Below are 15,344 nucleotides of genomic sequence, written 5' to 3'. Positions count from 1 at the left end.
TTGCTGGTGCGTCATATAACAACCGCGAGGTTATGGTTATTACGGCTTCTGGATAGCGGCACGTGGGAATGAGATGGGTGGCTTATAATCTGGTGTGTGTGCGCGTGCGTGAGACCAGATTAGCGCATGTTGCAAGCGGTATATAGATTATTTTTGGCTGCTATAGATTTGCACATGATAAGCCACTTTGTTGAGCTTTTGTGGCCAGGTCGCTTCTGAAAAATAACGAATAGCTCAGTGGACTTGTAGATCATGAAATAAAAACCGTTTAGTTTTTGTATGTTAATTTACTCATTAATTTCTAGTGATTTGCTCACCTTCCCTATACTCTGCACTGTCGTTTTTTAAAAATACGATTTGTTTTTGTAACTCTGTGACCCGCCCCTACTGGACATCTGTAAAAAATTTTTTTTCAAAAGCTTCACAGCTCATCGGATTTCTCCAGGATAAATAAGATTTTAATTCTGATTCCGGTTCACACATTGTATATTACCGGTTGGCAGGGTGTGTGGGCGCGATCTCCACTGGGAAATGCTCGCTGGCCGACAGCGACGTGGAGGACAGAGTGGTGGCGATGGAGGCAGTGGTGGCATCCTCCAGCGATGGAGGGGTGCTGGGCAGAATGTCCGGTCGACCATGTGGCAGACCTGGCAGCAGCAGCACCACAACAACAACAACAACACAACAACAGTGTCAGCAGCTTAGCAGTGTCAAGCACAGAACTATTGCCCCCAATTTGATACACAACTCTCATTGGTACTGTCAATAGAACGGAGCAGTAGATTGAATATTCACTTCTTGAGAATCGCTTTTTGTGTTTAGTTTGATGTCCTTCCCCTGCACCTATTAGCACGGCTGGGTCTGTACGATGCAAAAAAAAACCATACAACATGAACGAGTACATTATACGGTTGCACTCATTACATACGTGATTGCCACAAATGAACTACATCACGTGAACTCCGGTCATGCTCGCAGCGGCTTTTGGTTAACCGTCGAACAAAGACGGTGGCCACCGCATCGCGGGCTTTCAGATGCACTGTCCGCGGCCGTCTGGAATGCTCTTCACTCGCATATTAGAAAGCAACTGGAGCAATGCACTTATAAATCTAGATTGAAAACTAATTTCTTTAGAACTGCTCTTTGTAATAATTTAATTGTCCTTCACCCCGCACCTCCGATTAGCACGGTTGGCTACGTACGGTGCGAAAGGAGTCCAACAGGCATACCACACACAACCAGTGTCGCCATCTGACAATCGGAACCCTCATCGGTGCTGACAAAGACAGATACGGCCTCATGGTGTGCCAACTCGCAACACACGCAGCAGCGAACGTTTTGTCAGCGTCACCCCTGGGGTCCTGGATCGGCCATGAGCTAGATGCCTCCATTGTCCTGTGAGGCCCGGCAATTAATTACACTGGTCAACACACTTTTTCTGACATAAGGTATTCCAACGGTTTTAAGGTAATTTTGGGGTGCCGATTCCAAATCTGGCATCAGTTTTTGTCTATCACATCAGTTTTTTTGAGATATCAAATATTGCATTTTCAATAAAAACTGCAGAAGAAAAATATTAAATAAATGTGGATATCTACTTAAATGATATTATAAACACACCATCCTAAAATACAGCACCATATTGTAACACTAAAGCAGTCACTGACTCGCAACAACTTGCAATCATAAGTGACAGAGTTAATTTCGGGTAAAATCAATGAAAATGGGGTATGCCGATAGCATAAAAATGAGATGTGATAGAGAAAATCTGAGATCAGATTTGGAATCAGCACCCTGAAATTAGTCTAAAACAGCTGCAAAAGTCCAGGCCAGAATTTTTTTTGTTGTTGACCAGTGTTATCAGTTACGCTTCTGGCTCGGCTCGGCGAAATAGCCAGTGGAAGAAACCAGCCCGTTAGCGCGAGAGGGCGCAGCGTGGGCCCGGCACGGAATTGCCAGTAAAAAAAACAATTAAACACAAGTTTCATTTATTAGGTATCGCCCAGTGAGCCATGCGGCTCTTCGAGTCGGGTGCAACCGCAACAAACAAAATATGAACAACACGGGAGAAATATGGCGGGCGGGCGCGGAAGGAGGAGGGGATAGAACACCACCTTCATCGTCCAGGTTGGGAAGACTGGAGGCCCCACGAAAGTATTTGTCTTCCTTCTCGTCCAGCGGCTGGCTGGCGGTGATGGAGGTCGCCGTGGTCACAGTTGTCTGCCGCCGCGGAGGGCCGGTGCCGCCACGCCCCTTCTTGGACGGCGACGACTTCAGCGCTGGCGACGGCACGGGAGGAGGGTGGGGGGGGGCGGCGGATGCCAAGTTAACAAGTTAACAGCGGGGCAGTGCAAGCCCCTGAAACCGCCACCGCTGGCAGAAAGGGGGCTTTTTCTGCGATCGGGAGCTTGTTCATAACGGGGCTTTAGGGGGCATGGAATTGCAGTACAACAATGGGCTTTGCTGTACTTCCCTCTGCTGCCCACCAGGCGGCAACCCGTTTGTGCAGAATGCTCGCCCCCCCCCTTCTAAACGCTACCCAGGCTCAAACCTGCTTAGCTTCCGACAACCGACGAGATCGGGACCATTCCTTTAACCGCAGGCCCAGAGAGCACACTGGCGGACGAACTTGGAACGTATTTTTATATCGAGGAAAGACGGCTTCCCTCCCCGCCTCCCCCCCCCCCGGGGCAACAATCGTTTCCGGTCGTGCGTCAAACCGCTTTCCATTCGTTCCTCTTTCCGTGAACCGCTAAAAGATAGCGGCGGCGGGCACAGACTGCGCCGCGCCAGCACGCTTCCGTACGTAAAACGGATTGAAGCTGCTGCAGCGTCCGGTGAAAATGTAAGCCGGGCACTAATCACAGACACAAATGGGTTGCCCGTCGGGAATTTTTGCAAAGCTCAGAAAGTTCACTGGGGCTTTTCGATTTAAAGCTTTCGTGACTGCAAGGATTCATCTTCTTGGTTCTTTCGGTAAAGTCACGTAGAAGGGAAATAATATAAAAATAAAACATAATAAAATATAATTCTCACGACGTTTCGGCCACAACGCAAGCAGCCGTCCTCAGGTGAAGAACAGGTCTGTCAGACGCTGTCTTTCCGACAGACCTGTTCTTCACCTGAGCACGGCTGCTTGTCAGACGCTGTCTTTCCGACAGACCTGTTCTTCACCTGAGGACGGCTGCTTGCATTCTGGCCGAAACGTCGTTAGAATTGTATTTTATTATGTTTTATTTTTATTATTTTATTATTTTCCTTCTACGTGACTTTACCGAAAGAACCAAGAAGATGATTCACTGGGGCTCTTCGGCATTTGCACACCATCGGCGACGAGCCGACCGCATTCTCCGGATTATGAAAGACGCCGGGAAAGTTAAGAAGCACACCCCACAAAAACTTTAGGGTAATTTTAGAAAATACGCTCCAGAGAAAGCGGGAGACAAGGGTGTAAAATGTAAAGTTAACGAAATGTATAGAGTGGGTGCCGTGGATAAAAAAAAAAATTATAATCTGCAGAATGCGGTACAGCATACCCCTCGTCATTCGCGGTCCGCGATTTTGGCTATCCGCGAATCGCGTCTGGAACTCTACACGAGTGCGTCGACAGCGAGAGAAAGTGACAGGATAACACGATGAGAGACAGAATGTGACGTGAGAAAGTGACGAGGTTAAGTGACGAGGTAACGTTACGTGATAAAGTATGTATATAGAACTTATTTCGCACCGTATTTAGCGAAGCGTGCTATTGTGGTGAGATAAAGTGATGAGATACTTGAACATTTACGTATAATCATTAATATTTATTTGCATTTACCAATTTTCAGATTTTTGCGTTATGATCATTTCCACGTATTTAATAGCTTATTAACGCATTTAATTGAGGCAATTCATTTTAGAGACAGGTTTTCGTAGGGGCAATATCATCATCCGGGAAATTTGCTATTCACGCGCCATCTGAGGAACGTATTCCTCGCGAATAACGGGGGAAGGCTGTGATGATGATGATGATGACTGCGCGCAGATTATTCTGGGGTCTTCTGTGCTCTGGGGTGGGTGGTCATGTAATCGGTGTGGCATGAATAATCCAGATTATGAGATGCCCCAAGCTCACTTTTGATAAAAAAAAATAAAGAGGCGAGGGGCGGATGGAAGTGTAAAATCTTTCTAAAACATACGGTGCTGTAATTTATTTAAGATGTGCTTCGTCACGTTTATAAACACAACCATGTGCGGATTAAATGTGTGTGCAAGGCAATATTACTTACATGGAGTTTTCCTAAAGACTTGATTGCACATAAACTTCAAAAACCGTTCGGCGTAAAAACTTGGTCTGTGCACCGAAACGGTGTCCTAAACGCAGACACATAAAAAAGTCGTACACACGCACACGCGCGCGTACATACGTACATTAAACACACATTCAATACACGCAAGACAGCCATAAGCACACAGAAGTGCACATACACACACACACATATAATACACAGATCAAAAACATTACAAGTGTATGCATACACAATGTTAAGCATGATAACAAATTACATTATGATGTAATGCACTACTAAACACACAGATGTGTACACACGCAATATAACACCCATAACACACCATTCTCAACTCGCACAGATGTACACACACACACCTACATTTCACACCCATTCAGGTAAACCAAACCTTTATAAACAGTTTGCTTGCGTTGTGACCGAAACGTCGTGAGAATTATTTTATTATGTTTTATTTTTATTATTTTATTATTTCCCTTCTACGTGACTTTACCGAAAGAACCAAGAAGACAGCCTCTCCTGTTGGAGGAGTTCACCGATGGGAATGGATCCAGATCTATTAAGGATCAGTGAGCTCCTCAAACATTCCACTTTAATTTAACCCAGAGTGGATTTATAGGCAGGCCAGCATGAATGTTTCATTACACGCACGCACATATACATTACCAGATGTGTATACACTACAAGGACAAACCGTATGCATGTAACATACCCCCATGCACAACTCAATCCTAAACACACACAAATGTGTGCACAAACAAGCATACATTTCACACCCAGATACGAAGACAAAGAATCCCCATATAGTCTTTAAAGACTGCTGGGTAAAGTACTGGTAGCGAGCACCTATGAAGGCCGGCACGGTACACGAGGGGGTGGGTGGCCAGCACCACGCCCGACCGCCTTTGTCCCCCTAGTGGCGATGTTTAACACACCGCACGAGGTACTAATTTGAGGCCGAGTCGACCTAGGGGAGGCCCAGGACCGGTTCAGATAATCGTCACTGGTGTTGGCCGTGAGCGGGAATCGAACTCGAGTCGCTGGGTTCGTAGCGCAGCGCGCTAACCGCTACACTACCGCTCCCCACACACCCAGATGTGTTCATGCGCGCACGCACAGACGCACGAGAGACAGATATTTTGCGATGCCACCTTCCATGGCCAGGACTCGACGTTAAATCACCGTGAGCGCTCAACGTAACTTTTGTTTTTCATCTCGTGAGAAGACGCCGATGAAACACATCGGTATATCTGCAGATAATTTTTTTAATGGGGAAAAAAAAAAGTCAAGCCTACTCCAGAGGTGGAATCCAAGGGTTAAAAGTTAAGCTTTTCTAAACAGGGCCCTACATTAATAATAAAGGACGGGGAATGCAATCTCGCTGGTAAATATTGAGAAAATACCAATTGTCAGGGTCTTGTGAGGGGTTGGGTCAGGGGGGGGGGGGATGATAGGCCCCCCCTCTTCCTTCCATCCACCAATGATTGACTCAATCCATTTTGGTTTAATACCTAGGCATTTGCGACCAATATTATGGGTTAGATCACGTGAATATCAGTGTAATCCGCGCCACTGCCAGACGCAGCCAATTAATAAGGTTTGTCACGTTAACAAAATGTGCCAGTCCGTTACCCAGTTGAGCACATCGATGTGTTGGAGAGTAAAATTGTATAAATGTTGTGGGTTTACTCTCCAGCACACCGGTTTGGGCTGAACTCGAAACGAATTTTGATTTGAAGCTTTCATGACTGCAGCAATTCCATACTCTTTGGTTCTTTCGGTAAAGTCACGTAGGTAGAAAAAATTAAATAGATTACGACTGTTTCGATCGCAACGCAAGCAATCGTCATCGGGTGGGACAATTTTTTTCTTGCTGTGGTTGTCACACCTGCTGACGATTTGCTTGCGTTGCGATCGAAACGTCGTGATCCTTTATTTTTTCTACCTAAGTGACTTTACCGAAAGAACTAAAGAGTATAGTAACGAATTGGCCACGTTTTGTGTACGTGGTGACAAACCTCACTAACTGGCTGTGTCTGGCGGTGACGGCTTTGACGACACATTTATAATTACGCGATCCAACCCACCAAAAACAAACCTCTATTGTGGAACATTTTATTGTATTTTTATTCTATTTTGCTCAGTCGGTGTTAGCTGCCGACGGCGTGACGGGGTTTATTTTAAATTCCTGTTTGCTCCACCCCCCCACCCTCCACTCTCCGTACTGCTCCCGTTCCATTCCCACGCGCACCGGATGCCTTCCTTCATTGAGGGCGACGTTGGCGCACGGAATAAAGATCGACCGATTGACTCACCCCATCGTGCACCAATGCTTTCCATGAATGTTCCAGCTTCTTGATCAACCTGACGGGGGAGGGAGGGGCAGACAACGTTTGGTCTCGCAAACTCCATAAAATGCAAGCAGTTTAACCGTAAGCGGAGAAACCGCAAGATTTAGTAACTTAACCCTTTACAATTCTGATGACGTATTTATACGTCATCAGTCTTACTTCCCATTCCGTTCCGATGATGTACGTGTACGTACGCGTTCGTCACCAGAACGAAATTGGAAGAAACAACGAAATAACTTGATCGGTTCACCGAGGCTCCGACAAGGACATGCGGGAGGGCGTGTGGCAATTTGACGCCAGCTGTCAGAGTGTGGTCGTGTCGCCCTGTGATAACGAAAGCCCTTTGTGTAAAGAAAAAAAAGTTTGCTTTTCATGTAGAGGAACCGATCGGTGAAGAAGGCTTTATTAGGGTTGTTGACGTACATTCTACACAACAATGCTCATTACTATTATTCAGTGTTATGATAAAAACGCGTGGTTGATTTGAACGCTGTTCGAAATCTGGTTGTTTTTCTCATTGGCGTGTTCTCACGAACCTGTAAGACTGAAGGATGTCGATGATGCCCAAGTAAAGGACAAGTCGTTCCCCTTTGCTGTTCTTGGCTGGAACTCCTCCCATGCTGCAGAAGACAAAACAAAGACCCCCCGTGTAGCCTTAACAGACTGTTGGGGCAAGTGCTGTTAGCGAGTAGCACCTGTGTAGGCCGGCACGGCACACGAGGGAGTGGGGGGGGTGGCCAGCACCACGCCCGACCGCCTTTGTCTCCCTGAGTGGCGATGTTTACTACACACCGCACCAGTTAATCATTTGAGGCAGAGTCGACCTAGGGGGGTGGGGGCCAGGACCGGTTAAGACAATCGTCACTGGTGCTGGCCGTTAGCGGGAACCGAACCTCGGGTCACCAGGTTCGTAGCGCAATGCAGCGCGCTAACCGATGCCACTCTGCAGAAAAGCACGTCCGCACGCACGGCGCACAACACGGGCCAAGCGCAATAGAAATCATTACCAGCTGCCACAAACAAAGAGGCTCCGATTTATGTGCCGGCGAATGTTCCTCGCCGTCCAATTTACGGGCAAAGCAAAACCAATGTCTCCCATCACTCACGATGGGGCAAATTGCCAGGAGGGGGGGGGGGGGGATGTGGTTTGTGCAAGGTTTTTTTTAAAATATACACACATATATAACGGTTAGTGAGCACAGGCCTAAAGGATCAGAAAGCAAGTGGACAGCAACAAGCAGTACTATGAACATTACTCACCAGCCCTCTTGTTTGGTGAGTGAGATACCACTCACCATTCCTCTGTTGGGCGAGTGACATACCACTCACCAGCCCAGTGTGCTGTGCGCGACACCACTTGGCAGCCCTGCGCGGCGCGCGCGGTGTGCGCGCGTGCGTCCACCGACTCACCAGTCCTCCGTTTGGTGCGTGGTGGCTCCCGTGCGCGACTCGGCCTGGATGGATTCCATGGCGGTGGAGTAGAGGGCCTTCTGCCCCGGGGGCCTGCGCGGGTCCAAGGCCCCCAAGCCGAATCCCGGCATCACCAGCCCCTCGGCGTCGCGCTCCCTCTGCGCCTGGTCGAGGTTGTGGACACCGATCAGGAGGCTGTAGTCCATGATCTTGAAGCTCTCCAGGACCTGCAACGGACACCGGACTTTAATGAGGTCACCGTCGGCGCTCACGGTCGATCCACTGCTGGATGGAGGCCTTCCCCGAAGTGGCCGCCACCGCCGCCGCCACCTCTCGCGATCCTGCGGCGTTATAATCCACCGAGCACCTGCACGTGACGTGGTGTCAGGCGCGTTTGCATTCCTCGGCTAATGCGGTCGGCATTGTTTTTTTTCGGTCAAAGTCTTGGTTTTGTCGTCGACAAGCTACGTCACTTTAGTGGTCGTCCAAGTCTGTGGATTCCATTAAGTAGATTTTTAGTCTCGTCAAATAAAGCAGTCGGCAGGTAAAAACTACAACTCTTATTCTGCATCTTCATTCAGACTCATTAACTTTGCCACGTGAGTAAGTTGAGCTTTTTGGTCTTGGGTGGCGAGCAGTCACTGCTGTCCTACTATAGGAGGCAAAGTTTTACTGGCTGCATTATCAACGCACACGCCCAAACGCACGTGCTCGTTGGTGACGTAACCGCACACGTCTGCTTCATGACGTCTACCGCATTCCACAGCGTTGAGCTGGGTTCCTGAGTCGAGCTGACAATGTCACGCACCAAGTATCGAGCACTTTCCTTTCCGTGGGTTTCGCTGTTATCCCTCTTTTCCATTTCCGAGACGTCTTCAAGCTGCAGGGTGGGTCCCGTTCACCGATGAATATCGGAACGTGCAAGCGGTTGAGCGTTAATTTTAATTACCGAGGCATAGCGCCGTTGCTATTTTTAAAAGACATTGTGTACTCACCGCAAAGAACTGTAGCGACACGACCGCACTCTATGACAGCTGGCGGTAAAACTGTGCCACACGCCCTCCTGCATGGCCTTGTGGGAGCCTTGGTATTGATGAAGTTATTTTATTTGAGATTTTCTTCCGATTCCGTTGCGATGACGTACACGTACGTCATTGGAATGGGAAACGGGTTATACGGTCATGCTACATTTAGACAAAAGTTTAGCGGGCTGGCGGGCACTGGGGGAAGAGTGTGCACGCACATGGTTAGGATAGTACTCTGGATGAGAAACTGCGTGGGAACACTGTCTGGGGAAAGTTAAGTTATCCCGACCCCTTTCGGTCGTGGGGGGGTTTGTTTGACCATACTTCACAACACGCTGGTCAGTGCCGGTTTGGTGGAAGCCGATGGGGACGTCCTGTCCAGCATCGGCTCTGATAGTTTGATTGTCTCCTCCCGTCCAGCCGCACACGCAAGTAGAGAGGTCCATAATTTCTCCTCCCCACCCCACCCCATTGTAATCTAATTACTGGAGAGTATGAACCCAATGGCCTGGTAAAAAATGTACCCCATTATTTGAATAATTGGGTAGCCCGGGAAAAAAAACCCAACATCATTAAGCTTTCCTCCACGTGTAACGCTACCTCTGCCTTCGCAAAGAAGCATTGCGAATCTAAGACAACATTAGCGCTGTTACACAAACTCAAAAAATGCGTAGTTCTTTTCACCTCCCAAGGATATAAGCTCTTTTTTTCACAAGGGCACATGCATCATTACATCACAGAGGTCGCAACCGGGTACCCGATACCCGTACCCTACCCGATACCGGGTACCCGTTTGCGACCCTGGTGCGGCCGGGTACAGGTAGACCGTGAGTCACTGGTGAGTAACTGTTTCTCACTCATTTCCCAACGTCTTGTCTCTTCTCACAATTCAATTTCCGAGAATCAACCCACCCGCGCCTGCAACATGGCTTCATCCTAGAGGTCGCAATCAGGTACCCGATACCCGTACCCTACCCGTACTCGGCCGGGTACGGGTAGAATACGGGTACCCGTTTGCGACCCTGGTGCGGCCGGGTACGGGTAAGAATCAAAACCCGTTTGCGACCTCTGTTACATCATCACTTGCACAAATCTGGCACTCAACAGCACTGGGTATGTGTGTGTGGGAGCACCCCGTGCTAATAGCCGCACGTGTAATCCCTCTACGGAATAACAAAACAACCAAACATTGATAATCTGCTTTTTTGCAAGCAGCGTGTACTCGTTGCAAACCTAACCACTTGTTCATAATGGGCTTACAGAGCATGTGGCCATGTGGGTGGGTGGGTGGGTGGGTGGGGCTGTTTTTGTGTTACCCCCATCCCCCTTCACTGGCCAAAGCTGGATAGCAGCCAACATGTAAGTGTGCGGTCAAGGTAAGAGAAGGTAAAGGAGCAACCCTGAAATTCCTTGCACCGCCGATTAGCACGGTTGGCTACGTACGGTGCAAAAGAAGTTCAATGTGCATACGTACCAGCCGCTGCTGGCGGAGGGACCTGCAACTAGAGGAAGTTCAAGATAGAGGAGGGAATGTTGGACGACTCCTTCACACTGCGCAATCATCTTGGAAGAGGTGGGAAAGACCCACACGTTATTTCATCACAACATCAGTTTCCCTTCACGAGGTATTTGTATTTTCAAATGCACACGTGATGATCTTGTGCTGCCCTACGCCTCCGAGAGCCCGCATGAGCACTTGCCTACAAGGCAACTATCAATAATAAGGCCACACACGTTGAGATATTGCGAGCTGATGGCTTTGCCAAGGCCCGAGAGCATTGCACGTGCAATGTAGTGGTCACATGGCATGCAAGGCGTGATGGGGAGATGTGACGTCCTCCTCTGCTCATGGAGCGGCAGGGTGACCTTTGCGTGGTGTTAAATCTCTTTTGTTTCCGGCCTGCCACAACGCAATCTCCTGTTGTGTCGGGGTGTGCTCATCGCTCACAGAAGCGGAATCAGAATATATATTTGTACCGGAGGAATACGATGAGCTGTAAAGCTCTTTTTCAAAGATGTTCAGCCGGGGCGGGTAATAATGTTACAACAAACAGTACAAACACATCATACAAAGGTAAACAAAATCACCCAAATACATACAATTCAAACATCCCTATCCTACCCGGCAAAGCCCACTGAGGTATGAACTTATTTTTCAGGTGACCTCGCCACAAATGAAACAAAAGTGACCCATCATTCGGACATTTAAAGCTTTCACAGCTCACAGAAAGCGTTGGAATAGCGCCTTACCAAACAGTCGCGCTGTAAGGTCTTCGACATGGCGCTGTATGTGTCCGAGTCAAGGAGCAGTCCATCGGGATGGTCCTGAATGAAATCGAGGTCCTTGAATGTGGGGTTCGATTTCTCGCGCTCCTTTCGCGACGCACGGCGCTTGTACGTGGAGCCCTTCAGGTCGAACTTGATGTGCATCTTCATTGCGCGTGGCAACAGGTTGTTCATCACCACCAGCCTGATGTTCTTGCCTCCCGACTGAACACAGTACAGGCCGTAAAACTTGGGCAGTAGTGTCCTCACGTTCTGGTTCAAATTCTGCGGTGGGGGTGGAGAAAACAAAGCAGTCGTTTTTTGTTTATTTTTACAAAAAAATCAAGCAGCCCATCCCAAGCGTGATCCGGCCTGAACTCTGCGTTGCTTCTGAAACTTCACGAGATCGAATTAATTCCACGGTGATTTGGTCATAGGCTTAAAGTCAAGGGCTTATTACCTGTTGAGTTGGGTATGTGCGGGGTCAGCGACCAAGAAAATATTCCCACACACAGGTGCAAGTCATCCAGTATACCTCTCGGAATGTGGCCTGTGGCTGCAAGTCACCGGCCACTCCTGGTCTGCCAGCGACTAGGAAAATATTCAGTGAGGAATAAAGCCCTGGTCGTACATCTTACCAAATCACTTGGAAAAACGTCAGATCTCGTCAGATCACGCAAACTAAGTGGGATTTGATTCAGGATAGTACTTGGACGGGTGACCGCCAGAGGTCGCAACCGGGTACCCGAAACCCGTACCCTATCCGATACCCGACTAACCGTACCCGGCCGGGTACGGGTACGGTTACCCGTTTGCGACTCTGGTGCGGCCGGGTACGGGTAGACCGTGAGTCACTGGTGAATAACTGTTTGTCACTCATTTCCCAACGTCTTGTCTCTTCTCACAATTCAAGTTCCTAGAATCAACCCACCCGCACCTGCAACATGGCTTCATTCCAGAGGTCGCAATCGGGTACCCGATACCCGTACCCGTACCCAGCCGGGTACGGGTACCCGCTTGCGACCCTGGTGCGGCCGGGTACGGGTAAGGAATCAAAACCAGTTTGCGACCTCTGGTGACCGCTTTGCACAACAGGCGTTATAGGCTGCGACTATGGGGCAGCATTGGGAAGTCCAGTAAAATAATTTGTTGTACTGGACTTCTACGCTACCACATCTATGCACAAAACCACCGAAAAATAAATGTTTCAATTGTTCACAACCCCAGCTTCAAAATATCCAAAAGCAGGACCACCCTTGAACACGATTTTCGGGGGAACATTGCCACGGTTTTGTTTCTCGCAAATATCAATCACAAAATCCAATCCTACGACCTCGCGACATCCTACCGCGTCGTCAGGCAGGGGGACAGGGCCGCAAACAGCGCGGCAATTAACGAGCGCAGAGCGCCTGCAGAGAAACACTTACCATGTAGTATCCAGGAAGCAGCTTCTGCAAGAATTCCGCCTCCTTGTGCATAACCGTTTTGATGATGAACTCATCATCGCTTGTAACAAAGAACACGGAGCCGCTGGCGCCCGGGTTTGTGAGCTCGATAAGCGGCTCACTGCACAGCGAGTACTGTCCACGCGCACAAGCAGAATGACAGCAGCGCGCACAGTCAGAAGTGGCCGTGCGAGACATGGTATTCTCCAACCCTCTGATGGAATTCTGACCCTGTGGTCAGAATGACAGAATGTCAAGTAAAGTCATTTTTATCATTAGACCTCCTTTGCCAGTACCAAAATATAATAATAGGGTTTTTCCCATTTTTTATGGCAACAAAACTGAAACCTTTTTACGAGGATTCATGTCTGCATTAACCACAATACTTGCAGTCAAAATGCAAACAAAAAACACACTCTGATAATATATGCATTGTCCTTGAAACTGATTGGTCCACACCAAGGGACGGCTTTCTTTTGAGCCAAATGAAAGATTCGAAACGATGAGGAAAAACTACATATATACTTACTACCTATCTGTACAGTTGAATGTTCCCAATTAATATTATTCTTCTTGGTTCTTTCGGTAAAGTCACGTAGAAGGGAAATAATAAAATAATAAAAATAAAACATAATAAAAAACTTTTATTATATTATTATTACATTAGTATATTATTTTATTGTGCTTTATTTTATTATTTTATTATTTCCCTTCTACGTGACTTTACCGAAAGAACCAAGAAGATGAATCCCTGCAGTCACGAAGAAGCTTTAAATCGAAATGAATATTATTGTCAAAAAGAAACGTGATCGCAACTTACTAAATAATCATCGGGTCTGATCCCGAACAGTTCACGGAAGTATCTGAAAGCCACCGGCGCGTAGGTCTTGAATCTGAAGTCGGAGTAGTGGTGAGCGGGCGTCAAATTACTTCCTTCGCTGTGAACACACGGACGCAGGGGAATCGATCAACAAAAACACGGTGGCACGAGCAAGTCCCCGATCGCACAGGAGCGAGATAAAGAAAAACACACCACCGTAAACACACGCACTGTACGTATTTTGACTTCTTTCGCACCATACACAGTCAACCGTGCTAATTTGGCAGTGTGGGGGAAGGACTAACACATAAAGAAGCAGTTCTCAAGTGAGTTTTCAATCTCGATGATGTGAAAGTCCAAAGCTCCCAGAGGCCTCAAAAGAACTGGAGGAAGAGCGTTCCAGACGGTCACAGTAGCGCATCTTAAAGCGCGCAATGCAGTGACCATCTTTGTTCGATGACTACATTGACGTTTAATGCACGGTGGGAAAATGGTTTTAGTATTATAACAAGGAATGGAAGTCCAATTTGTACAAAAAATTTCACCAATTATAAACACATCGCAATGCACACATACAACCTCATGTTACACTTAATATACATGCAATACAAAGTTATATCTTCTTGGTTCTTTCGGTAAAGTCACGTAGAAGGGAAGTAATAAAATAATAAAAATAAAACATAATAAAATAATTCTCACGACGTTTCGGCTACAGCGCAAGCAGCCGTCTTCAGGCTGAAGACTGCTGCTTGCGTTGTAGGCCGAAACGTCGTGAGAATTATTTTATTATGTTTTATTTTTATTATTTTATTACTTCCCTTCTACGTGACTTTACCGAAAGAACCAAGAAGATGAATCCCTGCAGTCACGAAAGCTTTAAATCGAAATACAAAGTTATAATTGAGCATATGAAATGTAAGTGAATGCACCGTGCAGATACGTATTGTACTGATGGGTGGAGGCCTCCTCACACCGTGTGGTTCCAAGGGGTAATTTAACCATACTTCACCACGTTGGTCAGCATGGGTTGGTGAATGTGGGGTGCATATATGTTCAAGCTGCACTGCCCTCTCTTGAAAACGCAGCCTTGCAACACCTATCTTATGAATAGTGGTCACCCATCAGGCACATTCCGAGAAATTTGGCCACAGGACTATTGTCAGGGCTTCATTTCGGCTGGGAATCAAACTTGTGTCGCCGGGGTTCATAGGGAAGCATTGCTAACCGCGATACGAGTGCTTCCAACTATGTATACGCACACAAACAGGCACACAAACAAACGACAATGATCCCCCGTATAACCTTTATATACTTGTGGGGCAAGTGTTGTTAGCGAGCACCTATGAAGGCCGGCACGGCACACGAGGGAGGGGGTGGGTGACCAGCACCACACTCGGCCGGCTTTGTCTCCCTAGTGGCGATGCTTCACGCGCACACACACGCACGCACGCACGTACGTTCTCCACCACGTGGTTGATGGCCTATTGAAACTTACCTTGGGAAAAATATGCTCTCCACTACGTAAAAGTCTTGCATGAGGACGTCTCGCTCGGGCTTGGAGCTCAGGTTGCCCACCGTGTAGCCAATGCCCAGCTCGATTGCTCCTCGCAGGGCTGACGATGTGGTCTGCCACAACAAAAATCAACAGCCGCTCGGTCATCATTGCAACCAGCAGCAGCAGCAGTAGCAGCAGAGCTGACGATAAACCACACAACGGCATGCGGCATAATTAGTACTCAAGC

At 47.8% G+C, this 15,344-nt stretch overlaps 1 protein-coding gene across 5 annotated transcripts in view; it reads right to left on the bottom strand.

Annotated features, from left to right (window-relative positions):
- Positions 1–15,344, bottom strand: part of LOC133347898 (phosphatidylinositol 4-phosphate 5-kinase type-1 gamma-like) — a 62,814-nt gene that overhangs the window by 12,547 nt on the left and 34,923 nt on the right. For all 5 annotated transcript variants that reach the window (XM_061560674.1, XM_061560743.1, XM_061560832.1 and 2 more), the window contains exons 4-13: positions 15,098–15,228; positions 13,603–13,720; positions 12,765–12,917; positions 11,323–11,622; positions 8,048–8,274; positions 7,174–7,257; positions 6,602–6,650; positions 4,269–4,353; positions 2,115–2,279; positions 494–647 (exon numbers count right to left, since the gene is read on the bottom strand). In XM_061560674.1, coding sequence (XP_061416658.1) covers positions 494–647; positions 2,115–2,279; positions 4,269–4,353; positions 6,602–6,650; positions 7,174–7,257; positions 8,048–8,274; positions 11,323–11,622; positions 12,765–12,917; positions 13,603–13,720; positions 15,098–15,228 — 1,466 coding nt within the window. The remainder of the gene's footprint in view (positions 1–493; positions 648–2,114; positions 2,280–4,268; positions 4,354–6,601; positions 6,651–7,173; positions 7,258–8,047; positions 8,275–11,322; positions 11,623–12,764; positions 12,918–13,602; positions 13,721–15,097; positions 15,229–15,344) is intronic.

The sequence above is a fragment of the Lethenteron reissneri genome, chromosome 1 (assembly GCF_015708825.2).
Source record: "Lethenteron reissneri isolate LAM-NWPU_2019-01 chromosome 1, ASM1570882v1, whole genome shotgun sequence".
Classification (NCBI taxonomy): Eukaryota; Metazoa; Chordata; class Hyperoartia; order Petromyzontiformes; family Petromyzontidae; genus Lethenteron; species Lethenteron reissneri.
This window is presented reverse-complemented; position numbering and strand designations above follow the sequence as displayed.